Here is a 26,852-nt window from a genome sequence, read left to right as displayed (position 1 = left end):
TGTTGGGCCTGTTCTCCTTGCATTTAAAGAGACAACTGATGGGCACCAAATAGTAGTGCCTTAAATTATTTGCAGGGAGTTGTAATCTGTTCAGGGAACAGATGGCTATTTTTGCTCCTTGCAAATGATATGCTAATCGTGCAAATTTGAATTAGTCACTCTGTACCCATTTATAATGCTCCTTGGGTGTCTGCCTTTAGAGCCGTGTTGTGTGCCGTGCACGTAGAGAGACACTGCACCACGCCAGCATGGATGCTATTTGAAGTTAGCAGGCGGAGGCCAGTCCTTAGAATCATGTTGTGTGCAGAAGGGCCTCGATATCCTGTTTCGTTTTCCCTTTGATTTTGTCTTTTCCTCTCATCCTTTGTATGTAAATAGGAAGTTTAGGATGGGGACAAAAATCCAGAAATAATCAACTCCTTGTGGCTCTGGGTATTTTATATTGGGAATGCATTCTTCTAATGTGTCACTTTTTGTAACTGAACCAAACTCCCTTACAGTTCTAGATTGGCGCCTAAAGAACGAGTTGTTTATTTGAGGGCTTGTATGAACTAGATAGGAGAAGACAATGGCACCCCACTCCAGTACTCTTGCCTGGAAAATCCCATGGACAGAGGAGCCTGGTGGGCTGCAGTCCATGGGGTTGCAAAGAGTTGGACACGACTGAGCAACTTCACTTTCACTTTTCACTTTCATGCATTGGAGAAGGAGATGGCAACCCACTCCAGTGTTCTTGCCTGGAGAATCCCAGGGACCGGGGAGCCTGGTGGGCTGCCGTCTGGGTCACACAGAGTCGGACACGACTGAAGTGACTTAGCAGCAGCAGCAGCATGAACTAGAGTTGGAGATAAACGTAAATATATTGGGATGAAGGAAGGGGTAAATAAGTTAACAAAAAGCTGGGAGGCTAAAGAAGCCTTTTGAACCATAATACAGAAACATGGAGGAGGTTGTAGGGGATAATTCAGAAAGCCTTAAATTTGAGTTTATAAAATGTTCAGGGAATTCTAGGCCTTCTAACTGAACTTAGATTTTATCCCCCAAATAAGTAAATTTTATCCAAAAGTTTCTCTTCTTCTTGTAAGTATTCTGTTTTTCTGTTTCACTTGCTTAATGAGATCGTGGGTGATTATTTTTTAATTATGCAGGGTTTGGTTTGTTAGCATTTTAAATGTCACCCATTTGGCTGATATTTAAAACTCAAACTGAGTTTGAGCTTTCTATTCTCTTGCCCTACCCGAACTTCTGGGCCAAGCATGATTCTGAAAACAAGATTTCAATTATTTCAAAACCAGGAAACTAACAAAAGTAATTGCAATACAGGTTGTATAAATTGGTACCAGCGTTCTTGCTCATTTTGATAAATAGACAGACAGTGGGAACCCAGTCATCAGGGGAGTATCTCTTCATCTCTGTTTCCGGAAGAAGCATGTTATCTCGTTAAGAAGATAACTTCACCCCAACAGATGGTGCAAGGCAGATGTGTTGGAACCAGTGATCGAAGGAGGAGGATTCCTTCTACGCGGGGCGGGGGGAGGTGGGGGGCTTAGAATGCAGCACAGAGCAACGGCAACCTGAGCTGGGCCTAAAGAGGCAAGCCAACCCATCAGTGTAGATCTCCACCCAGAACTGTGTGAGCTCCGCTTCTATGATGTAACATCAGGCCTACTTCATAAAGTGGAGGTATAATCCAGTCTGAGAGATTTGCAGCCAGTATTAGAACCTTTCCCTGCCTCACAGCTTACAACAGTTCTTTTAGAAAGCTTATCCCTATCCTTATCCAAGATTGAAATCCTCTGTGGTCCTAGCAACAAGTTGTGCTGGGCCTTGAGACCAGGCAGGCCGGGGTTCACATCGCTGCTGACACTGCCCTGGGCGGTCCGCTCAGCCTCTTTGTCCATCTGCAAAGTGGGTGATCGTGCCTCCGGGACGTGGTGGGTCAGACGAGGATCCAGGGGTTCTTAGCAGACCACTGCTCATTATGCTTGTTTAAAGGTGAAGTTGTTTCTCGTACTTAGGATATTTTCATATCTCCCCCCTGAGACCTAACAAAGTTTCCTGTTCCACCAGGCTTTAGCTTTTCAGGAGTCCTGAATCTGTAGGTGTTACCTGAAAACTTGTAAATGTTGGGAGCAATTCCAGATTCTGCCTCCTGCAGCTTCCTGGCATTTGAACATTGAGTGATTGTACAGGTGCAGATCTCACGTTTCTGGTTCATGTACGTAAATCAAGCCATCTTACTCATTTTTTTTGAACTAAAAAAATTTGTGATAGAGAACCAAGAGTAGGGACTTGAACTCATCAATAAGACAGCTGTCTTGATCCCCTCAGGCTGCTGTAACAGATACCACAGACTGGGTGGCTTAAGCAACAGACATTTATTTCTCACAGTTCTGGAGGTCAGACAGTCCAGGGTCAAAAATGCTGATAGTTTTGGTTCTGGGTGAGGGCCCTCTTCCTGGCTTACAGTCGGACGCCTTCTCGCTTTGTCCTCGCGTGGGGGAGAGAACTCATCTTCCTCATCTCTTCTTAGAGGGTCACAAGCCCCATCAGAGGGCCCCACTTTCCTGACCTAGGTACACCCCCACCCCCACAAGGCCTCACTTCTAAATGCAGTCACATCGGGGTGAAGGGCCTCAACATATGGTTGGGGGTGCGGGACACCAACATTCGGTCCATAACAGCAACTAATAAAAGTTAAAGTTTATTTTTTGTTGTCATTTAAGCCTGTTGTCAAGCTGTTTCCCTATGGTTACTAACATTTTTCCCTTTTGTATTTTTTAGCTGAAGGGCCAAATAGTCTCTTGAAAGTCTCTGATACGGATGTCTGACTCAGGCACCTTGCAAGGCTGGGGAGGCAGGTCCGTGTGAATTAGGCACAGACCAGAGCCCCCCTCCAGGGGGAGCAGCCCACCCCCGGCCCAGGCCTGCTGCTGGGTTTCCCAGCTTTGGTTTGTTTTTAAGGCTGGGATCAGGATTTACATGCAGAATGTCAGGTGGATAAGGCAGATAATGGGTGCCTTGTTGCTTGCCTCTTTTATGATAAGCCAGACAAAGTAATTCGGGAGAGCCGGCTGCCTCGTGGCACAGGTCTGGGGCCTTGTGCAAAGGGTGCTCTCACATGTTTCCCTGAACGATCCAGCTCCAATCTTTTCACTTACGTATGGACGCCGTGTGTCTTATTTTAACCGTAAATAGTGGTTCACAACCTTCAGGATTAAAACCAGCTCTCATGACTTACAGCACACAATTTCAGGGAAAACAAAAGCAGGTTCTATTTATACTCAGCCCAGAAAAGTCTTAACTTTGGTATTTCTCTCTCGATTTTTATCAGAATTCCACCAGGTATTGTTACAACTGCACCAGCGCACCTTGAATTGTAAATTCCGTGTAGGTTCAGGGTGGGGAAGTGGCCTCGATTTACTCTTGAAAAACCGAAACAAAGTTGCCAAGCGTCTTCCCTGGCGGTCCAATGGCAAAGCCTCCGAGCTCCCAAGCAGGGGGGCCAGGGTTCCATCCCTGGTCAGGGAACTAGATCCCACATGCCCCAACTAAACGTTCGCATGCGGCAACTAAAGATCCCGCCTGCCACAACTAAGACCCCGTGCAGCCAAATAACTTATAAATATTAAAAAGTAAAAGTAATGAAATGTATATTTTTAAAAAAGAAATTGCCAAAACTCTTACGCTAACACTTCCATATCGATGTGTTTGATTATGATTTAACAGTCCACTAGCAGGGCTTACAGTGGGATGATTAAGTAACCTCCCAGTGAGGAAGTGTCATCTACCTTGATGAGTACGCCCAGGTAACCCCTTTCATAAATTTATAGTAAGCCCACTGAGGAAATACATTGTAAAACGCGACTGCTTCTTGGAGCCACGATTTACAGAATCTTGTTTTCAAAACTTCTCTCTCGAAGTACCGTTTGTCAGAGTGGGCGTGTTGACCTTTCTAGAAGGGACTACGTAAAACAGGAGAAGACAGACTTGAGTGAGAGCTCTGGTCCTCCTGCCAGACTACTGTTGGCCGCTCTCTCCAGGTTTCACGTCATACAAGCGCCATCGTGTAAGCCAGAGTGACTCCTAGCTCCCGTGACCCTTCCCAACCTCCCTGCTTCTCTCTCTCTCGAAGGTTGCATCAAACTCGAGTCTGGATGGAGGAATGTTCATCTTTCTCTCCTTTATTCTCAATAGGTGGAGTACATGTTGGTGTCTTTTGATCATGAAAAGAAAAAAGCCCAACTGGTCCTGTCTGGAGAAGAACTTCTTGAAACTCTGCAAGAAAAGGGGGAAAGGACGAACCCCAAGTAAGCTGATGGACTGGGGGCTTGTTTTTGAGTTTCTGAAACTGTTAGGACCACCGGAGTGACATCTTTCCTCCCACGTACAGGAGACCAGGGATCCCAGCAGTTTAGGGCTCAGGCTGTGGTTCCCAGTTGCCTGGGTTCAAATCCTGCTCCCTCTACTTAATAGCTGGGCACCCTTAGGTGAGGGGCTTAGCTTCTCTGTGCCTCAGTTTCCTCTTCTGTAAATCAGGGGTGCCTCTTAGGGTGCTGACACTCTAAATACATTAGTGAGCACTTGGAAGAGTAAATGCCACATAAAGTCTGTTTACTATTTAAATATTAAAAAAAAAAAAATTGGCAACGTGTTCCCAAGATCGCAAACCATGGTGCCAGAGAAAACTTGCAGATGGATTTTGTTTGGCTGGAAAGATGTTTTTTTAAAAATATTTCTTTATTTCAGTAGACAGAGGTGAAGGGGGCATGTTCATTTTTCTGCCCACTAAATTTGGGAGGCTGGGTTTGCGTTTGGAGCCCAGTGTTAAACTGAAGGAGACTTCAGCCCTCACACCCTTCCCCACAGAGTGGATGGGCTTGTTTGTCTTGAATAGTGCATGCCCTGCGTGCAGCTCAGTTATTTATAAATATTTTGGACCCAGCACTTGTAACCCTTACACAGTTAACACAGCTATGGAAGATTAACAGGCTCTGGGAACCGTAAAGCATTCTTGGCTTCTTGTATACCCAGTGTTTTGTAAATTTTTGGAAGCCGCTTTTTCAAAACTGAAAAGGGAGCAGCCTGCAGCAGAAGAATAAGAGGGACCCGAAACCTTTTCTCCTCTGCAGCCATCCGACCCTTTGGAGACCAGAATATGGGAGCTACATGATCGAGGGGACACCCGGGCAGCCGTATGGTGGGACCATGTCTGAATTCAACACAGTTGAGGACAACATGAGGAAACGGCGCAAAGAAGCCACATCTCTCCTGGGGGAAAACCAGGCCCTCTGCACAATCACTTCCTTTCCCAGGTTAGTCCCTGTGTCAACGCGCGCAGCTGGCGTTTCAGAGCGTCCGGTGTCCAGAGAGCAGCTCACAACCTAGCACTTGACCCCGCCGCTCTCATACTGTGGACGGTTTATCCTCGTCACGCTGCATCTGATAGAATCTGTAACGTCAGAGCTGCAGGCCGAGTCACATGCTGGCCTCTGGTGGTGGTGGTGGTGGTGGGGCTGGGGGACTGCGGAAGGACCCAAGGGCTGCACACTCCCCAGGCCAAGGGGAGGGAGCATTGTATAAGGAACGGCACACGTTGCCCCCTAGATCAGATCAGCGGGTCGGCTTCAATGCTCCTGGGACGGGCGATGCACACAAAGAACACGGGAGCCGTCGGGTCGTGTTTGGATCACGCTGAAACAAGTTAGGATTTCTCGTCAAATCTGCTTATGGCTAAAAGTTCACAAGAGTGAATGTAAAGTCAGTGGAATTCTGTCCTTGGCTTAGAATGAGGTACATAAATATCACACGGTTTTATGTAGGACCTGTACGCAAGAATGCAGTTCTACCAAATCGTAAATCTGGTTATCTCTGCGAGAGATCTCTCAGGTCATGGCAAAGTATGCTTACCTCCCCAAAGTTCAGAAGCGCTTTGAGGATTGGTATCCAAAGCCTGGAACACGCTGAACTATTTTTATACCTTTTTTTCTTTTCCTGATAAATGTCCACTGTGAACACAGGCATTCAGAAGTCACACCACCAGTCTTAGGACACTTAAAGGGAATTTTCTTTTTTAAAATCTCCATGGTCACATCGAAATAATCAAGGCCTTAATTGAAGCACCTCATCAAATATTTTAGAGAAGTATCTTTTTCTCACATTATGAAGGGAGGAAGGTTGAGCGAGGAATACGTTTTATTCTAAAAATCTAATTTTTTTTTTAAAGTTTATCTTTTATGATAGGGTATTTTTGGATTTGTAAGCAAAACAAGAGTAATAATTATTGGTTTGTAAAAGCCTCATCTTAAATGCACAGTTAAGTGATAAGGAAAGTTTTGTTTGGGGATCAAGAGGGAGAAGAAGACAGCTTTTTTCAGAGTGAACAGGGCAACTGCAGGGTGGCCCTGTGACCCCGTGCTCATGTGACTGTTGACACGTCAATTACTCAGGCTGACGCAACTGGAAGTGCAGTTCCTCGGGCCCTGTGGCCTTGTTCCGCCTGCCGGTGCTCGCCAGGCGGGGCAGGTGGAGGGCGTCCCCACCCCTGGAGGCGCCGTCAGATGGTCGTCTAGAGGGAAGGCTCTGCTGGGCGTGCAGGTCTGAGTTCCGGCCGCCCACTTCCCGCCCAGCGCACTGGCGCTCACCTCCCCGCTCCGGTCCGATCCTGGTCAGTGGACAGTCCCCAGGTCTTAGTCTGTCACTCTCTGCAAGGGCTTCTCCTAAGGCTTCAGGCTCATGGTGGATAACGCAGGCTACTGCAGGAACCCCTCCCAAGACCCCATCACATCTGGGACTGTTCCAGATATGATGGGCAAGTTCACTGTTCTTCACAAGGTGGTTGCGAGCAACTGGTTTTATTAAAGCTGAGACTGAAAGTAAAGAAGGCACCAGCTAGTTTTGGCTCCTAGGCCATAAATTCCCCACCCTGGAGCTGCACACCCCCAGCAGCCACTCTTCCTCTCCTGGTGTTGCTCTGTGAGTCCCATGCCCGCCCCCAGCACACTCAGCAGTGACCTTAAACTTGGGAGAGCTGGTGGGGTCACTGCCCGCGATGTGGAATTTGAGCTTTACGTTTAGGGATGAACGCGGAGCTTTGTTTCTGCATTGGAATTAAAGCACTTCTTAAGTCAAGTGAGATAATAGGGTTGGATTTCAGCCTCCGGGGGAAACCTGGGGGCGAACGGGGTCACCTGTGGGGGACCTACCTGATCCGGAGGGATTCGGGAGGTACTGGGCAGAGGCAGGAAACAGGAGGCCCTTCCCAGGGCACCCACACTGCCAGGAGTGAGGGTGTGCAGGGCTGACAGCCAGTGCAGGACCACACCTCAGACAGAAGCTCCTGGGGGAGACAGCTGAGGCGGCTGCCACATGTGCCCTGCAGACCCTGGGTGGACAGAGGATTCTGATAAATCAGCCCAAGGCTGCGATCACAAGAGAAAAGCTTGGTGAGCAAGACAGGTTGCAACGGGCTGGTTGCAAGGGTCCCGGGGTTGGCAGAACACCTGGACCCCCCCCCCGAAAACGGCTGTGTTGCACTTGCAAGTTTTTAATCCTTGGAGACACATTCTATCTCTTTAGTTCTTCAATTTGTTGTAGATTAGGCTGCCCTGGGTTCACGCTGCCCGAGTTCAAACCCAACCCGGTGGAAGGAGGAGCTTCCAAGTCCCTTTTCTTTCCCGATGAAGCCATCAACAAGCACCCGCGCTTCAGGTGAGTGCCCGTGACTCAGCGCCCGGCCCCTGCCCTGGGGGTGCATCGTCCCCCCGGGACCCTCTTGTGCGGTTCCTGAACTCCGCAGAAGCCAGCAGGTAGCAGCCGCACCAGCTCACACCCTCCATCCCGGCTGCACCAGCTCACACCCTCCGTCCCCCGCGGCTGCACGGCCCTTGCCGCTTGTTTCCAGGCTGGATCTGCCCGTTTTCCTAGTCATCCTAAAGTTGTTCACTTAGCTGCAAACTCATTTCAACCCCAGGTCATTTCAATTCCTGTTTGGAGAAGCTTTCTTGTCGTTATTTTTATCTTTTACCTCCGGTGTCTGTGATCTCCTCACCCCGCTCGTGTACCTTGACTATAAGGTAACATATGTCCAATGCCTGTGTGTGTAATAGGCACGCGCTACATTCTGCTCTGTAGTTTTGATTCCAGGGTTTCAGGTTGCTTTAGGGCCCACACTGGTCTGATCTCAGCTTTGTACCTTTGGGTCTCCCCTGTCATCGTGAACCCGGGCTCCTGACCTAGAGTTAGGAACCTGTGACAGCTCAGTGTTCGTTCCTGTAACACGTCTGCACACCCGCTACGCATGGAGTCTTTGGGGAAGAGGAAGACGCAGAAGCTTAGTTTCCAACATTAGGGTTAGGGTGTGCCAAGGAGGAGATGGTCAGCTGTAAGAAAAGGTAGATTATGTCCAAAGATGGCAGCACCCGACAGAGGAGGGTGCTTCTGCCCGAGGGGGTCAAAGCAGGCCTCCCGAGAGTGGTAGCGTCATGCCGGGCGGACAGCAGCCCTGCCTGGTGAAACCATAATGCGAGGCACACACGTCATTTTAATAGTGATTTAGTAGCCACGTTAAAAAAGTAAAAAAAAAAGTGAATGACATTTTAGCTATATCCAACTCAAGGGCTTCCCTGGTGGCTCAGACGGTAAGGACTTTGCCTGTAAGGCGGGAGACCTAGGCTTGACTCTGGGTCCAGAGGGTCCCCTGGAGAAGGGCATGGCTACCCATTCCAGCATTCTTGCCTGGAGAATCCCATGGACAGAGGAGCCGGTGGGCTACAGTCCATGGGGTCGCAAAAAGTTGGACACGGTTGAGTGACTAATGACACACACACATCCAACTTGCAATCAGTATTTTTAAATTAAATCTGCTGTGTGTTTGCCCTCAGAGGACGTCTCTTTTAGGACTGGCCGCATGTTCGGCGTTCACAGCGTGCCTGGGGGCTTCTGGATCAGATGGTGGGCCGTGAGATGGTGTTAAGCTGCGGGTTGGATGGGGACAGTGATGAGGTACGGGGTCCCGTGAGGCACAGGGAACGTGAGGACCTCAACTTGGCTCAGGTTTTGGACTTAACATGGAAAACGTTAGAAGCATAGCGTGAGGCCAGACCACGGCAGACCTTGAACACTTGAGCTTGGTTTGGGGAGTCACCCGGAGCCGGGGATGGGGGTTTGCACAGGAGAGAGGGTGACGTCCTCAGGCAGGAGCCCGCGGGCGAGGCTGCAGGACCCCTCAGTCTCGGTGCATGTGATTTTTCTGTAGGGCTGCTTTAGGGGACTTGTCTGAGGGAGGAGCCGTCCCGCGTAGCGCTGTTATCAAATTCTTCTAACGCACGAGGGTTTTTGGGCAGCCCGCTCTGGACGTTTGTTGTCTGTTTCAGCACGCTCACCAGGAACATCCGGCACCGGAGGGGCGAGAAAGTGGTCATCAACGTGCCCAGTGAGTCTGTGGGCGGGAGGGGGCGGCCCCTGCCCCGCTGTTGACGCTGACTCTCTCTCACTCCCTGCTCTCTCCTCTTTCTCTCTCTGTTTTTATTACTGCAGTCTTTAAGGACAAGAACACCCCAGCTCCATTTATAGAGACTTTCCCTGAGGACGAGGAGGCCACGACAGCCTCTAAGCCCGACCACATTTACATGGACGCCATGGGCTTCGGGATGGGCAACTGCTGCCTGCAGGTACCGTGCAAAGACCCAGAGAGGTGCTTCCGCCTCCACTGCTCTCCATTACCTTCTTTTCTTGAGGTGTGCGCGTTTCGCCTTTAAAATGTTCATCAGGTTGAAATATTTCTGTAACTAGTAACATCTTTCTGAAAACCACTGGTTATGTCAGTAAACTCATTGGAAGGTATCTCTGAACAGAATTTGCAAAATCTTGAGTTCACTGCAAAGACACAGTTGCTCGTGAACTTAAAATGTGGAATGTTCCAGGGCCACTGTCTCAGTTCTTTCTGTGCCTACTTTTTGCTGCCATCTAGCGATGGTTTAGCTTTGAGATTGTAAACACTGCTCAGATCTGTTTCTGAAAATGAACCCTGGATGCACCCCAGTGAGTTTGTGGTCCAAGGGAAGGGTTGTTTGGACTTTAAACTTCTATCTTCCTGCAAGGCTGTAGAGTGGTATAAAAAGAATCAATATTTAACAGCCCCGGTTTGCCTTGCCCCTGGCTGTTTCACAGGACATAGAATAGCCTCGCTTTTAATGACATGATTATACTGCCCTCCCCACCCCACCCCCAGTGTAATCTGATTGCTGGTGCCTCCGCCAGCGATTCTTCCCCATCCCATAGACGATCTGTGGGGGGACCCCTGCCAGCCTGCACCCAGGCTTCAGCTGTCATCTCTCGGGTACTTGGCTAACTCCTTTCCCTTCTGGCCTCAGTTTTCTCAACACTTGAAAGAAGAGTTTTTATTAAGGCCCCTTCTAAGTCTGACTCAGCTCATACTCTTGTTGTTTTTATTAACAGCAATACTGGTTTCAATCTTGAGTTTGTTTAAAATCATGTTGGGACCTTCCTGGTGGTCCAGGAAAAGACCACCTTAAGGTTAAAGACCAGGTTAAGAATTCGCCTGCCAGTGCAGGGGGACACAGGTTTGATCCCAGCCCGGGAAGATTCCGCATGCCTCAGGGCAGCTGAGCCTGTGCGCCTCGAGCCCATGCTCCACAACACGAGAAGCCGCTGCAGTGAAAAGCCGACGCACAGCAGCAAAGGCCCAGAGCAGCCAAAAATAAGTAAATACAAATTTAAAAAAATAAAATGTTAGGAGTAGGAGTGGCTCAAAACTAGATATTTCAAACTGAAAATCTCCGATAAAAGGGGGGGCCTTGAGATTTTTTTCCAGTTCCAATCACTTGACTGGTTGGAGCACCGTGAAGCCTGACCCCACGTGGGGCGGCTCTACTGTGCACACACGGCTGGTGACCCTGTGCCCACCGCCTCAGGCAGCTCCGCACAGAGGCACGCCTTCCTGCACTTGGATCTCGGATGTGTTCATTTTTCCAACTATGTATAATCAGAATTGAACGTGAGAGTCAGATGTATCCATGCTAAGTGTGTTTAACCGTGGCCGAGGATCCCATTCCCCCTACTTTCCCCGACTTACTGATGTAAGTGGTATAAAGCGGGGCTGCCAAACCTAGGCCATGAGTTTCCTTCCAGCTGGGCACACTGCATAAAAAAGGAGACCTTTTGACTTTTAACTGCCTATCTGCTTAACTATCTTAATTACAAATATTTCTGAAGAGAGCCATTAAACTCTAGAACTTAATAGTGCGTGGTTTTAAAATTGTAGCAGTGCTATTGGGATGCCAGTTGCCTTTTTTTCATCAGTTTACCATTAAACCAAGGTGTTTTGCTGCAGACTGCACTGTCGCCCCATTCCAGAGGGATCATTCTTTCCCTTGATACAGTGTTTATACAAACAAATGTGTCCTAATGGCAGGTAGTTTGCATTTTTATTGCTTGTAGATACAGTTTTCCATCCAGTTTAAGCTTTGTCATGGGTTTAGGGTTGTTTTCTTTTTCTGAATGGTGTATACAGCCACCCCACTTTCAATACTACTCTTAAAAGTCTTTAGCCCAAGTACTGTGAGTAAGTGGAAAATGAGACAGATTCCACCAATCTCCACAGAAGTCTCTCTGTTATCTTTTAAGTGGAACCCTAGAAACGACCCATTACAGGAAAGCAGGACAAAATGATTTCAAAGTATTGTTTTAAGGCTTTTGAGCAACTCACTATACAGAACAAAATGAATTTTAACCATATTCAAATTTTTGACTCTCGGGGGACTTTTCAGGAATCATTTAATAAGTTCATACATGTTATGATAGGCTCCCTTCCTCCCCCCACCCCCAAGAAAATTCTATGATTTCAACACTGGGTACTAGACAAATTTTAGGTATTTAGTTTTCTAAACTCAATTTTCCTTCTTTTTTTCCCCCTCCTCATTTTCCTGAGGGGAAATTGCTTCTCTTCTTTATATGATACTTTGAAAGGATACCAGAAGGCAAAACCATTCATATATTTATACCTTTTTAAGGTGTTAAGAATTCTTTTTTCCTTTCCCATCATTACGGCAGTGATGTCCTGTTTGGTTTGGCTGTGGCTCTCTCAGTCCCGGGGTAAGGAAGCTAGCTCTTAAATGTACTTAACATAACTAAGCTGTAAGCTGTATCACTGCTGTAACTTGGTTACTGAATTCCAGCTGCCAGTTTTCTTAAGCATATTTTTCTAGGGTTGACTTTTCCAGAATTTGCCTGTAAATGTAGTGTGTACTAGACCGTCTAAGAGACACCAATCAAAAAACTAGAAGAAAGCATGCTTACAGGGTCCCTCGGTCACTCCCGTGGCTCGGGAAGCCCGTCGTGTGCTGGTGCCGCAGCTCCGCACCTGCCCAAGGATCACCCGGGCCCGGCCCAGGCCTGCTGTCTCTGGTCTGTGCCCGCCGGTCTCCGGGCCCGCTGTGGCTCTTCTGTGCCTCCTCCACCAGCCTGCAGTTCTTCCTGGGCAGTCGAAGTGTTTTAAACTGCCTTCTCTTCCTGCCTTCTCTACAGTCCTGCCCCCTTCCAAGCTATTACCCACGGTGCCACAGTGGGGAGCTTTGAAGCCCATTATTCGCATCTCCAGATTCTCCTTTTGTACCAAAGTGTATACACGCCCGCAGCCAACCGCACATGCCAGCCATAGAGGAGAAGTGCCTGGCTGAGCTTCACTGTTATAGGTCCTGTTTTTCTCTCCTGACTTCCTAATCTTACTTAACATCAGAACAGGGTTATTTATATCCCATGCAAACATGATTAAAGCCATATTCTAGACAAGTTCATCCAAGACAGCTTTTAAAACTGGCTTCACTGATGGGATCATTGGAATGACCTCACGTGCCATGAGCAACGACCTTCCTTCTCGGACTGGCTCCTTGGGGAGGATGGTGATGACTTTGTATTATTCTTTAATAATCTGTGATTCTTAAACAGGTAACGTTCCAAGCCTGCAGCATATCCGAGGCCAGATACCTTTACGATCAGTTGGCTACCATCTGCCCAATTGTCGTAAGTAGAAATCACACCTAATTTTAACTACTCTTTTGTATCAGATAAAGACTGCATGTGCAAAATTTGCTGACCGTGTGCTATTTAAGTCCAGTTAAGACTTCATTTAGACCTGAACTAACACAACTAGTATGCAGACAGAGAGCTCACGGATAAGCGTCTAAGCTGAAGAGTTTAGCAGTGCTTTAGGTAGTGAGGCATTTATGTGTTAAATGTCAAGTTCAAGCCTAGCTGTTTTCCTTCTCTCATCCCGCCTGCCCTCACCATCTAGAGAGGATGATTCAAGGAAGCAGAGGCCAGGGCTGGCGTCAGTCCCGCCGTCCTTCCCCAGAGCAGGCAGGCGCAGTGCCTGTGGTAGGGCCCGCAGGGGTGGCGCACGCTGGTGCTTCTAGACCGGGGGTAACTGCACAGAGCCTTCTTCAGCATGTTGGTGACACTTTGACCTTGCAGGTGCTGACTTCTGTTTGTTCCTAGATGGCTTTGAGTGCTGCGTCGCCTTTTTACCGAGGCTATGTGTCAGACATTGATTGTCGCTGGGGCGTGATTTCTGCGTCTGTAGATGATAGAACTCGGGAGGAGAGAGGACTGGAGGTGGGCACGCTTTTCCTTACCAGCCTTTTGAATCCGGCAGGTGACGTGGGGGTCTTGTCGCCACTCACAGTGTTGAAGTCTCCCTTAAACCGTTTTCATCCTGAGTGGGTTAGTCACACACAGGAAGAAGCTGACAGCTTATCAGCCTGTCTTTGGCTTTACGGTGTGTTTGGGGTGAGAATATGGGAAATGTGATTTGGTTGGGGGTGGGGGCGGTGCCAAGTTAATTTCCATCATTTGTTGAAATCTGTGTTTGTTTTGCCCTCTAAAATTGATAGAACAGTTTTTCTTTATTTTGGAAGTCAGTGCTGATGGCTGTTTTTACCAGAAAGCTTTTTGGCGCTACCTGAGTGCTTTGTCTATGGTGCTTTCTCTGCTGGGGAAAGCGCAATCTGTTGTCAGATTCCTTGGCCCCTCGTAAAGGGTGAGTTTTGCCTAAGAAGGGTAGGTTTGTGCCTCTTGTTTGTATGTTGAACTCTGACCCTGCATCTCTCCAACCAAGAGTGCATCAGAACCGCCTATAGAGCTCTTTAAAAATAGTTACCCAGCCCTGCCCACCCCCAGACCCAGTGAGTAAAGAAAGTCCAGAACTGAGATGCAGACGTGCATATTAGTAAAGAGTCCTCACAGGTGATGCTCACGTTCTTGACCAGGGCTGCGCTACTGCTGCTCTGGTCTTTATATAATTGTTCATAAATTGTTGACCATACTAAGTACAAATAAGCTTTAAAGTAGACATTTTAATGGTTTTTTAATGGTTTAAACCAAATTTTTTGGTTTACATTATGAAAGTGAAAGTGTTAGTGGCTTAGTCATGTCTGGCTGTCTGTAGCCCCATGGACTATATAATATATAAGCCCACTAGGCTCCTCTGTGCCTGGGATTTTCCAGGAAAGAATACATGGTGGGTTTATATTTTTGCTCTCAACATGGGTGTTTTCCAGTCTTAATAATAATGGTGATCCACTTGTTAAAAAAAAAAAAAGAAACGTGTATATATATTTAATTGAGATCTGAGAACAGATTAAATTGTCTCCAATTTTTTTTTTTTTTTAAATTCTAATACTTTTCAGGGTTAACAGATATTTTTCAGGATCTCATGTTCAGGTTGGACAGTTTTATGTAATTATTTATAAAGTATATAACCTTTTAATATAATTACTTGGGGTTTTAGTTTATTTCCACATCACTTTATATGGCATTCATTTGTATTTTTTCAATTTTAGCCACTGAAGAACAACCACTATAGGATCAGTAAGTCCCGATACGATTCGATAGACAGTTACTTATCTGAGTGCGGTGAGAAATACAATGACATTGACCTGACAAAAGACAAAGAAATCTACGAACAGCTGTTGCAGGAAGGTAAGCCTCCATTCCCCTTGTCTAGATTTGACTGTAAGCCTTTAGTTCTTCAAAACTCTCTTAAACTCCTTTGCTTACTCCCATCTGGCTTCTATTTTTAATGTGAGATCTCTTAACTTTTCTTACGAGGCTGTTTGCCCTAAAGTTTCAAGTCCCAGATACTTGTGAGAGCTTAACTTTTAGCAAAAAGAGCTGACTTTGGAGGTGTGTCCCTCAGATCCCCATGGGCGTCGTTTAAGGGGCGAACACAACTCCGACACTCCCCTCGGGTCTGCAGGATAAACTCGGGGCGGCACAAGAATCCTGCACAGTCCAGCGTCTCCTAAGCTCCTAGCTGCCTTTCTTCAACCCCCCGAGCTGTCTGCCGTCCCCGGGGCGTGGAGAGCAGCTCTGGAGTGAGCCTGGTGTGACCTCTCCGCAGGCCTCGACCACCTGCTGGCCCAGCACGTGGCGCATCTCTTCATCAGAGACCCGCTGACTCTGTTTGAAGAGAAAATCCACCTGGATGATGCCAACGAGTCCGACCACTTTGAGGTATCTGCAACAAATGTTTTAAAAAATAAAGAACACGACTGCTACGTTCAGAGTCGCTGACATGTCACCTCACTTCTGTTAAATGCTCGCTGTTCAGTTTCCTTTGCAGGTCGAAGGGTATAGACAGTAAATAGTCTGCTTCACATGTTAAATATGAAATCATGTTAGTATCTTCTTGGATATGTGGAAAACTGGTTTTATTCTCTGCTTTTTGATTGCAGAATATTCAGTCCACAAATTGGCAGACAATGCGATTCAAGCCTCCTCCTCCAAACTCTGACATTGGGTGGAGAGTGGAATTCCGGCCCATGGAGGTACGTGGCCTGCGGGCAGGAACCGACTCCGTCGAACCTATTCCCACCTGACCGCCACCCACCCACCTGTACCCTCCCCAGAGGCTCGGGTTACCCAGACAGCAGCACAGATTGTGTGTGTGTGTGCGCGCGCACGCGCGACATGTGAGCCCAGCGGCTCAGGAGGACTGCTTTCCGGGAGTAGCCTTTGGGCAGAGGTTTCCGGCCCCAGGTGGGGGCTCAGGAGGTCCCCGGGAACGCTGTGACCCGCGGGGCCCCTCGGGGAGGCACCACTGGCACCGTGGGTCCCTGACATCTTGGCCCCACGTCCAGGTTCAGCTGACGGACTTTGAGAACTCCGCATATGTGGTTTTCGTGGTGCTGCTCACCAGGGTGATCCTGTCCTACAAACTGGACTTTCTCATCCCGCTGTCCAAGGTAAGGATGGTGTTCAGCGTCGGGCTGGCTGTGGGTGTCTGGATTATCATCCAGTGCGCCTTTCTGTATGATACTTGTTTCAGCTCTGAGCTCACTTAGCCCTGTTCCTCCTTAGGAAGAGTGCTCCTCTCCCACCCTGTTTTTTTTCCTTTCAAACCAAAGCTTATACTATAGATTTGAGGACCGTTTTGGTGGAGACACCTGAAAAAAAAGTGCTGATGGTAGCTCCTTACTCGGCCCGTTTGAAGGACATTAAGAGTTTCATTTGAATAACTGCTCATTTCCAGACTTCCGATTTAAGACGGTGGGAGGGGGTGCCCCCAGTGTGTTTCATCCTGTCAGCTCCCAGGCCAGTCACAACCTTCGCGGGAGGAAGGGACGCATGACTACTCAGTGCAGGGAGGGGGCGGCTCAGAGGCGCTGAGCTGGGGAGGTTTCTGGAGAATGCGGATGTCAGGGCACCATCTGAAAAACAGATCTGAATCCGCTTTAGCCCAACTAAAACCAAGATGGAGCTTTCTGGAAGCCGTTCAAGGCCTTGAAATAGCTCCAGGCTGCGAGGCTGCAACGCTGCAGACCCTGGGGCCATAGCCAAGCGAGCACGGAGGCCTTGGTCTCCCGGCTGGAGGGTCTCGGCACGGAGAGGGGCTGGGAGAGGCTGCCGGGCAGAGTGGGGGTCTGCGGGGCTCAGGGCCAGAGCAGAGACAGCGGGACACGCTGCTTGTCCCTGCGAGCATGGAAGGAGGACAAGAGCCACCGGGCCAGCACCTGCCCCCGATGCCCCCTTCCTCTGTGGGGGCCACTCCCGCCAGCATGCACACATGCGCCCTGAAGAAGTCTGGCGGTCAGGCTGACCCTGCCTGCCCACTGCGCCTAGGCCCAGGGTGACCTGCAGGACTCTGCAGGCCCCTCTTAGCCTTGTGGGGCACCCCCTGGGGAGATCAGCCCATGTCACGGGTCCCTGAGAGCTGCCAGTCTAAGCCTTTGCTTATGAATGTAAATACACTTGACCCTTGGACAACACAGGCCTTAGGGACTCTGACCCTCACACAGTCAGAAAACTACATGTAACTTACAGTCGGTTCCTCCGTGTCAGAGAATTCGAGCAGCAGCAGATCATGGAGTACTGTGACGTTTACTGCTGGAGAGCATCTTCATCTAGGGGGACACGCATTGTTCCAGGGTCAGGTATAGATATCTGAAAGGCAGGAGAAACTTGAAAACTTTCAATAGCCTTAAAGAGAAGAGCCCATGGGCCCCCAGAGTGTGTTATCCTCAATAGAACACGGTTAATTTGGAAACTGGAAAGAATATTTTAAGAAAATTCTCACTAATGCCCTTGAAGAAATTCTAGAGAAGAGTCGCATCTTAAATAAACAAGCCCTGTGGATCAAAGAACATTTGGAGAGCAGAGGAGTTCTCAGAAACAAAGGACGTGGTGGCCACACTTTTAACACTCAGTATACTCCCCAGTAAGCAGATGTGGTTGAAGGTCAAAGTCACTGATTTCGGGAACCAAACTGAGTTCATCCCTGTAGGACAGCAGAGAAACAGAACTCATGGGAAAAGCAGGAGAGAAATTCTTTGAAAAGTTCAGTGTTTGTCTGTAGTCTACACAAAAGAGATGTGAGATACAATAAAGAAAATAAATGAATATAATTTTCCTTGAGTAAGAATCCATTAAAGATGAGACAGAAATAGGTAAAGAAGAACCGAAATCTAGGAAGAATCTCAAAGTAAAGATCAGTTGTCCAGAAAGGAGAGGAAATTAGGCTACCTAGCTTTCTGCCAAAAAGAAGAAAAATCAGTTGGTCTCATTTCTCATCTGCAATTTTAAATGCTGGAAGAGATGGAGAGAAGTCTCCAGAATCCTGAAGGTGAAGAACTAGAACCGTGGATGTCTCTGGCAGCCAAGCTAGTCTTTAAATTCCAAGTGATTATAACAAAAAAGATGAAGTTAGGGCTCAAAGTCAGCCAGAAATCTTACCTAGCAAGGGGTCAGTGGAAGGAGGGGAATAGTAGATGTTTCTTAATGGCTGACATCTGGAGAAAGAATTTCAAAACTGCTTGTCCGTCTAGTCAAGGCTATAGTTTTTCCAGTAGTCCTGTATAGATGTGAGAATTAGACTAGAAAGAAAGCTGAGCGCCGAAGAATTGATGCTTTTGAACTGTGGTGTTGAAGACTCTGGTCCCTTGGACTGCAAGGATATCCAACCTGTCCATCCTAAAGGAGATCAGTCCTGGGTGTTCATTGAAAGGACTGATGCTGAAGTTGAAACTCCAATACTTTGGCCACCTGATGCAAAGAGCTGACTCATTGGAAAAGACCCTGATGCTGGGAAAGATTGAGGGTGGAAGGAGAAGGGGACGACAGAGGATGAGATGGTTGGATGGCATCACCAACTCAACGAACATGAGTTTGGGTAAAATCAAGGAGTTGGTGATGGACAGGGAAGCCTGGCGTGCTGCGGTTCATGGGGTTGCAAAGAGTCGGACACGACTGAGCGACTGAACTGAACTGAACTGTCTGAAAATAAGAAGAAACACTTAATGCTTAGAAATAGGATTTGTGGCCTCTAATCTCCTGGCTAAAGGGGGTGGGGAAAGAACAAAGAAAACTTTGGAGCCACAGCAATGGGTCTCGGGCCCTGGGCATGGTAAGACAGTATGCCCAAGAGAGCACACAATGGGGAAAATAAGATGAAGACAAATTTGAATAGACTATGTTCTCCTATTCAAATGCTGAAAGCGGTGATCTAAAATGGCAGTGCAGTTTGCATAAGATACACCTAAAACACGGACAGATATAGACAGTAAAGAGCTCCATAATGACCTTTTAAAAAGTATACAGGAATGGCAAAGTTGTAACAGAGAAATGTGAGAAAGTCTTAAATGAGATACGGAAAGCAAGTTTATCCACTTGCTCATCCAGGATCATTAGAGCCATGATTCTTTTTTTTTTTTTTTTTCATCTTCCAGAAAGCATAGCTTCTCAAGAGCATAAGCGAATTTAAGGGCACTCTCGTGCAGTGGGTAAGATACTGGTCCAGGTGAACGCTCAGTTCGCTTGCACCACTTACCTGCCTTTTCACCTGGACGGTCAGTGTCCTCTCGGCACCTCGGTGTGCAGGTGTAGAGTGGGGCCGCACGGGCTGTCCTGAGGCCCCGTCGGGACGGTGGAGTAGACCACTCACAAGAGCGCCCGTCCCGTTACTCAGTAGCTGAAGGCCGCACAGTCAGAGGAAGGGAAAAGCACAGCGGAGGCAAACAGCATGGCTAAGAAGCCGGGCTGTGTTGTCTGTGTCGCAGACCTCATACCACACACGCCTTTTGAATGCCCTGCGGAAGAATATCAAAAATTAATCGAGGAAAATTTTCATTTCTTAAAACTAGACAGCGTACAATAAGTCACATTTCCACCAAAACTCATCCAGAAAATGTTCAGGAAAAATTTAACTGTTGGAAATTTTAAATTGTTTTCCTAATAGGTTCTAGGGAGAAGGCAATGGCACCCCACTCCAGTACTCTTGCCTGGAAAATCCCATGGACGGAGGAGCCTGGTAGGCTGCAGTCCATGAGGTCGCTAGGAGTCGGGACACGACTAAGCGACTTTACTTTCACTTTTCACTTACATGCATTGGATAAGGAAATGGCAACCCACTCCAGTGTTCTTGCCTGGAGAATCCCAGGGACGGGGGAGCCTGGTGGGCTGCCGTCTATGGGGTCGCACAGAGTTGGACACGACTGAAGCTACTTAGCAGCAGCAGCAATAGGTTCTAGATTAAATCAAAATTAGAACTGTAGATTGTATAGGAAAATGATGCTGGCAAAGCTGGTCTCAAGGGAAAACCGTAGCTTTAAATGCTTTAACAGAAAGATTAAAAATAAACCCAAGTAGTCAAATTCAGAATTTAAAGAGCAGTAGTAAAAAATAGACTGAAAAAGGAATTTATAAAAGCAGAAATTACAACCGTTGATCTTTGTGACTTATTGACAAGACTAAGAAAAAGACAAGTGTTGATTAGGATTGAAGCCAGACGTATGAGGATTATTTGAACATGTTCCTAGAACTATTTATATTAATCCAAAGGTCATATGTACCTTTTAAAAAAAATAAATAACTGTAGGAATTAATGGGTGCAAAGCTGATCCAGGACTTTGTCTCAGCCATCCCTTCCAGTGTGACCTCTGACTTGTGTCCGTTTTGTATATTAGAGTGTCCCCCAAGATTTCGTTATGTTGATCGAAATAAATGAATTGGAGCAGGGGGCTCCTGAGGGAGTGGGCAGAGCCCCAGGCAGGCAGGCAGCGTTGGCGACCTGCCCACTGCCAGGTGGTCGGGTGAGGCAGCAAAGCCCTGGGGGCAGGGAGGACAGAGGGCCCCCCACCCCGCAAGGCAGCAGGGCCTCTGCGCTTCCCTTTGCACCTCCGGCTGTGAGCCTGGACGGCTCCATGCCTCCCCAGCACCATACATTCCCCCCAGGTTTTCCCAGGCAGCCTCCACACGTGTAAGTTTCACATGGATTTCTAAGGTGCATGTCTCTTCAAGTTGCCCCATTATTGAAAAGCCCATCCCAGACTGGGGTTGACGGACACGACTGCACGTGACCGTGCCGCCTTTCTGGCCCCAGCCAGCATTGGGGACGGGAGCATTCGTCTCAGGTGGGTGCCCACCGCAGAGGCCAGCGGCCCCACCCATGTGGGAGCAGGAGTGTCCCCGACTTTGGGAACATTTTGACATGGCTGCGATGGTTTTCCTCCTTAGGTTGATGAGAACATGAAGGTTGCCCAGAAGCGAGACGCCGTCCTGCAGGAACTGTTTTATTTCAGAAAAGACATTTGCAAAGGTACCGCCTTTTCTTGCATTTCTGGGGTCCCCGGAGGCTGCACCGGTGGCTAATGCGCCCTGCGCCCCTCCAGCAGGTGGCAACGCCGTGGTGGACGGCTGCGGCAAGGCCGCGGGCAGGGCGGAGCCAGCGGCCGAGGAGTACGCGCTCATGACCATCGACACCATCATCAACGGCAAGGTAGGGCCCGCCTTGGCCTGTGCCCCGCCTGCCTGCCCAGAGCCCCCCCCAGAGCGCCCCTGCCTGACCGCGCCCTGCTCCGTGCCCCTGCCTGACCGCGCCCTGCTCCTCGCAGGAAGGCGTGTTCCCTGGGCTGATCCCCATCCTGAACTCCTACCTGGAGAGCATGGAGGTGGACGTGGACACCAGGTGCAGCATTCTGAACTACCTGAAGCTCATCAAGAAGAGGGCGTCCGGTACGGCAGCCTTGGCTTTCCTTTGTTTTTTAAAAAAAGAATCTCTTAACATAGGCTTAACATCTTAACATAGGAATCTCTTAACATAACTCAGAACCTCAGAGTCTTAAAATACTCAGTTTTTAAAGCGGTCTTTTATTAGAGTATACAGCATCCTAATCACTGCACTTTTCCGGGTAGTACCATCTCTGCGGTTACATACACCTTGTTGTCTTTCGCAGTCACCTTTGAATCAGCAGCGCTTTTTCTCTTACTGGTTCATAAACTAGTGTTGAGTCTTTAACCCGATGGCGTTTTAGACGATGAAATACCGCATGTGGATAGTTTGTCATTATTGCCCAACTGTGTGTGCTCTGCAGCACCCCGGACTCTCTATATGAGTCTAAGCCAGCTCCAAGGTGAGTCACCTGAGCACACAGCTTGGACTCGGGCCCTCTAGCCTGCCTCCCTGTAGGGGCGCCCGGGGACCCCTGCTTTCCCAGCTTTGAGATCCCGGTGGCCAGGGAAGAGGACAGCAGCTTGTGTGTTTCGCTTGAGGCTTCTGTAAGGTTTCCAGAGCCAAGAGGATGACCCCCCTAGTGCTGTCTCTGCGGGTTTCTCTCCGAGTGCATCTACTCACTGTTCTATGTCCCTCTTGGATCAGGTCACTCTGGGGAACACAGAGCCCCCGTCCAGGGCAGTCTCTGACACCGATACGGGCAGGTCTGGCTGGATGGGAGGACACAGATTGGTCAACGTGTGTTGGCTCCTGTGTCTTAGGGCAGGCGGTGTCCCCGTATGGGTGGCACCTGACAGGTCTCACAGCAGCAGGGCATGTGTGTTCTTGCGGCCTGCCTGCAGCATGAAACCCTTCCCAGGAGGAGTTCTTCAGACGAGGTGAAAAACATCTTGTTCCCAGCCCCTGTCCTGTGGCTCGGCCCAAACGCCACTCTTGATTCTTCTTCAGGGTTGTGTTGTCCAGCCACTAAATGTCAGCTTTCTAAAGATAAAAGCCAAACCCAACAAATAAAAAAATACTACCAAGTTGTCATTAAAAAAAAAAATTATTTTCCCCCCTCCAGGAGAATTAATGACAGTTGCCAAATGGATGAGGGAGTTTATCGCAAAGCATCCCGACTACAAGCAGGACAGTGTAATAACTGACCAGATGAACTATAGCCTTCTTCTAAAGTGTAATCAAATCGCAAACGAATCATGTGAGTGCCCAGAGTTACTCGGACCAGCGTTTAGGAAAGTCAGGTACAGTGGAAGTAAAACCGACTCTTCCACCTAGACGCCCTGCAGGACGAGAAGCCCTTCCCCGCGTTCCCGAAGAACTGACGGCTGGACCAGCTGTGTGCATTGTGTGAGGAGCAGGTGGTAATGGTGCGCCGCACTGGCAGAGGTGGGATTAAGCAGACCTAGAGTTTATACAGTGTACATGTACATAGTAAAGTATTTTTATGATTAACAATGTATTTTAATAACATTGTATCTAAGGTTCTCATGAGCTGGCTTGTACATTTTTCAATTCTGACTCTGGAGCAACTGCTGTCTGAAGCAGTTTTGTAAATGTAACTTACCAGTAACTGTACTATATCTGCATTCCAGAGTTCAAAATGTTTACTGTAAATTTTGGCTTTTTTTTTTTTTTTTAAGGCTTTAACCTGGTACCTGATTCACTGAAAATTCTGTCACTTTACCTTGAAAACAGATTGTCCTGCTCATTTTCTTTGCATCATCTCCTTTGGCATATATGTAAAATCAATTTTGAATCCACCAAAGTGCTTCAAGGGGAAGCTTGGGGTTCTGGCGCCTTATCTGTGACAATTCTCTCCTAATTTGAATAGCTAATCCCTTGGTAACCCTGTCCCAGGCTTTCCCTACTAAAACAAAACCCACTGAACTGATGGTACTTTTTATCCACGTTTGCTAATTTTGGTGTTAAGTTTAAAGACAACTCTGGAAGAAGAAAGACTCTGAGTTCACATGTAGTGATTATTGGGTTGTTTTTTTTTTTTTTAAGAACAAAAATGGGGAGAATCGTTTTTCTCCTTGTACATAACAAAACTAATATCAAAAATGCCACCAGCTCTTCTCTTGTGGCCCCTGTTTTTTTTCTGATTGCTGCTGTCTACTTAAATTTTCAAATCAAATGCAGCTGCTGAAGTTTTTGTTTTGTTACTTTTCCTCTGGTTTCCAATAAGCATATTACAGACATTCTTCGAAAAGCCATTCATTCTAGATTTTACCCAAGGAATATTCTGCATAGCTGTTCTGCAAAAATCATGATATGCACTAAGTTTTGTGAATCAGGACCCTAAATGTTTAATTGTAAATAATTTAAGTTGCACACAATTGTTAGAGCTTTTTTGTTGACGTTTTTCTCTGATTAATTAAATGTCTTAACTACTTCTGAAATAACTATGTATAGTAGATTATGCAAACCTTTACAGGCATAAATATTTAAACTGTCATGTTCATTTTAAGAAATTGCCATAAAGCTTCAGCTAAGCCTGTTCATGTATAAATATTAGAGTTTGTGCTATATTTCTTACATGCATTTTGGAGGATAAAAGAATGCCTGTTTTTCCTTTGCAATTTGCTTATGTAAATTCAGGTTGTAAAAAGGCAATAAAACGTTTGTGGTATGAGGAAATAAAAGAATGGAATTGGCATTGTGAAAGCTCTCGAAAGTGAGTTCTGCAACTAATTGGATGGTGGTGGATTGTTTTTTTAATTAGCCCAAGTACGCCAGAAAATGATTTCTTCATCATGCTCCATCCTCAGCTCTCTAGAAAGAAGCACAGCGATGAGAACAGATGCCTGACCTCCCTGTGGGGAGGGGAGCAGTGACCGCCGGACATGAATTTTCCCTTTATTCCAAACCGTCACCGTGCTGAGTCAGTGATCACGTGGTGAATTACATGCAAGTAACTCAGGTGCTGTGTGCACAGTGGTGAAGCCACTCAGACTGGATCAGCAGGCCCGGCAGACAGCCGTTGCCCACACATCCCTCACCTACCCCAGCCCCTAGTTCATCTGGCCCTTCCGCTTTTCTCAGCTTCGCCTGCTGGTCTGCTTTTACCTATCTGAATGATCCCAGGGCAGGATCACTGTCAAACGAATCTGCACACACGTCTGAGGTGCAGCTCTGGCTCGGTGGGCCTGGGATGGGGGCCCATAGGCAACGCTACTGCTGCTGGTCTGTGGACCATGTCGAGTAACAAGGACTTAGATCACTCCTGTGCCTCAGACACACATCCGTTCTAAGTCTCAGCTGATACTGATCTTTCATGTGTATATGAGAATCAAATAGCAGCACCGTGCTTCTGTCCAAGACAAAGCACCACCTTTTCCTCCTGAACACAGCTGAGGGTTCAGGCTTTGGGAGCAAAACAATAAACAGTGAGATAAGCAAAGAGTGCTTTGTCCTTGGTGGAAATAGCATTGGCTGAACCCAGACACTCACTCAGAACACAACTGGCCCTTTCTTGACCCATCAAGTCTCCTGGATTTACAAGAGGTTTCCAAACAAACAAAACCTGTGAAGGAGGCTTCCCTGGTGGCTCAGTGGCGACGAATCCGCCTGCCGGTGCAGGAGACATGGGTTTTTTGATCCCTGATCCAGGAAGATCCCACATGCCACAGGACAGCTAAGCCCGAGAGCCACACAGCCCTCGGGCCACGACTGAACTCACCACCCTAGGGCCCGTGCTCTGCAGCAAGAGACTCCACCACTGTGAGAAGCCTGCACCACCATTAGGGAGTAGCCCCCGCTTGCCACAAGTAGAGAAAAGCTTGTGCAGCACTGGAGACCCAGCACTGGAAAAGAACACAGAAAAGTTTACAAACAAACCCCTGGCAGGCTTGTGTTGCTAACACCCCAAGCTTCTGAGGCAGGGGGCTTAAGTTCGATCCCTGGTCAGGGAACTAAGATCCATGTGCATCATGGCCCGGCCTGGCCCCAGGATGCTTCTGCCTGCCGCCTGGCCCCTGGCTGTTGGTGAGCGTTTGTCTCAGTGGAGGGAGCTGGCCTGGGCCACCTCCTTCTGAACTAGCACCTACACAAAAAGTGCAAAGTGTGGAAATCCAGGATGAGGCCACATCTCAGGAGGTTCCTTGGGGACCCTGCAGAGAGAAAATGTAACAGCATCCTTCAAGCCCTGGTGGTGTCAGATGTGGAGGAAGGGACCTTGGTTATGGGCCTGGGATTCCAGGGCGTCAAGGTTCCCTGCTGGGGAAGGGGCCCTTCTCAGAACTGGACATGGGCTGGTTAACAGGCCTGGGATTCCAGGGCGTCAAGGTTCCCTGCTGGGGAAGGGGCCCTTCTCAGAACTGGACATGGGCTGGTTAACGGCAGGGTTCCTAGGGGTGCTGCTAACAAACTTTCCATTTAGATTAAGGCTCCCTGCTCCTGCGTTCCCTGAAGATAAGCCACTGAGATCTACCAGCTGCTCTCTCCTCTTTATGCTTTTGTGTAAATATTTAACATTCCCTGTAAGTGCTTCTGAACATATAAGCCAAGTGATATTTAGGAAAGTGTAAATTAAAAGGGAACCAATGTCTGGACTGGACGTGAGGAGGCCTTAGCAGGTGACCTTGGCTGGGAAAGATGCACTCCTCAGACTAAGTCGACACACGAGCAAGTTCTGTTCATGTTCTGACCACGTTCGTAAGTCCAACAAAGTTAGCCTAGCACAATCGGCTCTATAGTACTGTACAGTAATAGGTTTATAATACTTCTCACACAAATAATACCTGAAAAAACAAACACAAAAGATATAACATTTTTAATCTTACAGTACAGTTCTTTGAAAAGTACAGCAGTAGAGGACACCAGCTGGCATGCATACAGGGCCTGGCATCAAGTGAGCAGGCAGGAAGAGTTACTGACAAAGAGGGAGAGAAAGTGGGAGACGGCAGAGCTGAAGGGTCAACAATAGGAGACAGGACGAGCTGCAATTTCAGTAAAGCCTGACCATGATGGAAGGCAGGTTTGCATCTTTGAAAGTTCAAAACTTAAAGGTGTGTACATAGGGGACTTGCTCTATTTGCGTTATGGTATTATTTGTATTTACGGTAAGTGGAGGCGGAAATTGGCTGGCTAGTCCCTAAAGCCCCTTTCATTCTTAACATTTTGTGAAATGAAACACTACAAAGTATGTGCATGCATGCTGCGTCACTTCAGTCATGTCTGACACTGTGCAACCCTATGGACTGTAGCCTTCCAGACTCCTCTGTCCGTGGAATTCTCCAGGCAGGAATGCTCGAGTGGGTTGCCATGCTCTCCTCTAAGAGGTCTTCCCAACCCAGGGATCGAACTTGTACCTCTTACATCTCCTGCA

At 47.9% G+C, this 26,852-nt stretch overlaps 1 protein-coding gene across 3 annotated transcripts in view; it reads left to right on the top strand.

Annotated features, from left to right (window-relative positions):
* The window catches only part of GCLC (glutamate-cysteine ligase catalytic subunit), a 45,216-nt gene extending 21,026 nt beyond the window's left edge, over window positions 1-24,190 (top strand). The window contains exons 2-16 of one of the 3 annotated variants that reach the window (XM_006050277.4): window positions 4,198-4,310; window positions 5,133-5,315; window positions 7,597-7,710; window positions 9,375-9,433; window positions 9,538-9,671; window positions 12,967-13,041; window positions 13,516-13,632; window positions 14,859-14,997; window positions 15,419-15,531; window positions 15,753-15,845; window positions 16,158-16,262; window positions 21,028-21,109; window positions 21,186-21,289; window positions 21,405-21,525; window positions 22,587-24,190. In XM_006050277.4, coding sequence (XP_006050339.1) covers window positions 4,198-4,310; window positions 5,133-5,315; window positions 7,597-7,710; window positions 9,375-9,433; window positions 9,538-9,671; window positions 12,967-13,041; window positions 13,516-13,632; window positions 14,859-14,997; window positions 15,419-15,531; window positions 15,753-15,845; window positions 16,158-16,262; window positions 21,028-21,109; window positions 21,186-21,289; window positions 21,405-21,525; window positions 22,587-22,798 — 1,764 coding nt within the window. In that variant the 3' untranslated portion in view covers window positions 22,799-24,190. Of the gene's footprint in view, window positions 1-4,197; window positions 4,311-5,132; window positions 5,316-7,596; window positions 7,711-9,374; window positions 9,434-9,537; window positions 9,672-12,966; window positions 13,042-13,515; window positions 13,633-14,858; window positions 14,998-15,418; window positions 15,532-15,752; window positions 15,846-16,157; window positions 16,263-21,027; window positions 21,110-21,182; window positions 21,290-21,404; window positions 21,526-22,586 lie in introns of all 3 variants that reach the window. The other 2 variants (XM_006050276.4, XM_025272089.3) reach the window with 2 other exon arrangements.
* The last annotated feature ends 2,662 nt before the right edge of the window (window positions 24,191-26,852 follow it).

This window comes from Bubalus bubalis, chromosome 2 (genome assembly GCF_019923935.1).
Source record: "Bubalus bubalis isolate 160015118507 breed Murrah chromosome 2, NDDB_SH_1, whole genome shotgun sequence".
Classification (NCBI taxonomy): domain Eukaryota; kingdom Metazoa; phylum Chordata; class Mammalia; order Artiodactyla; family Bovidae; genus Bubalus; species Bubalus bubalis.
The sequence above is the reverse complement of the archived record's forward strand: the minus strand, read 5'-3'. Positions and strand labels throughout refer to the sequence as shown.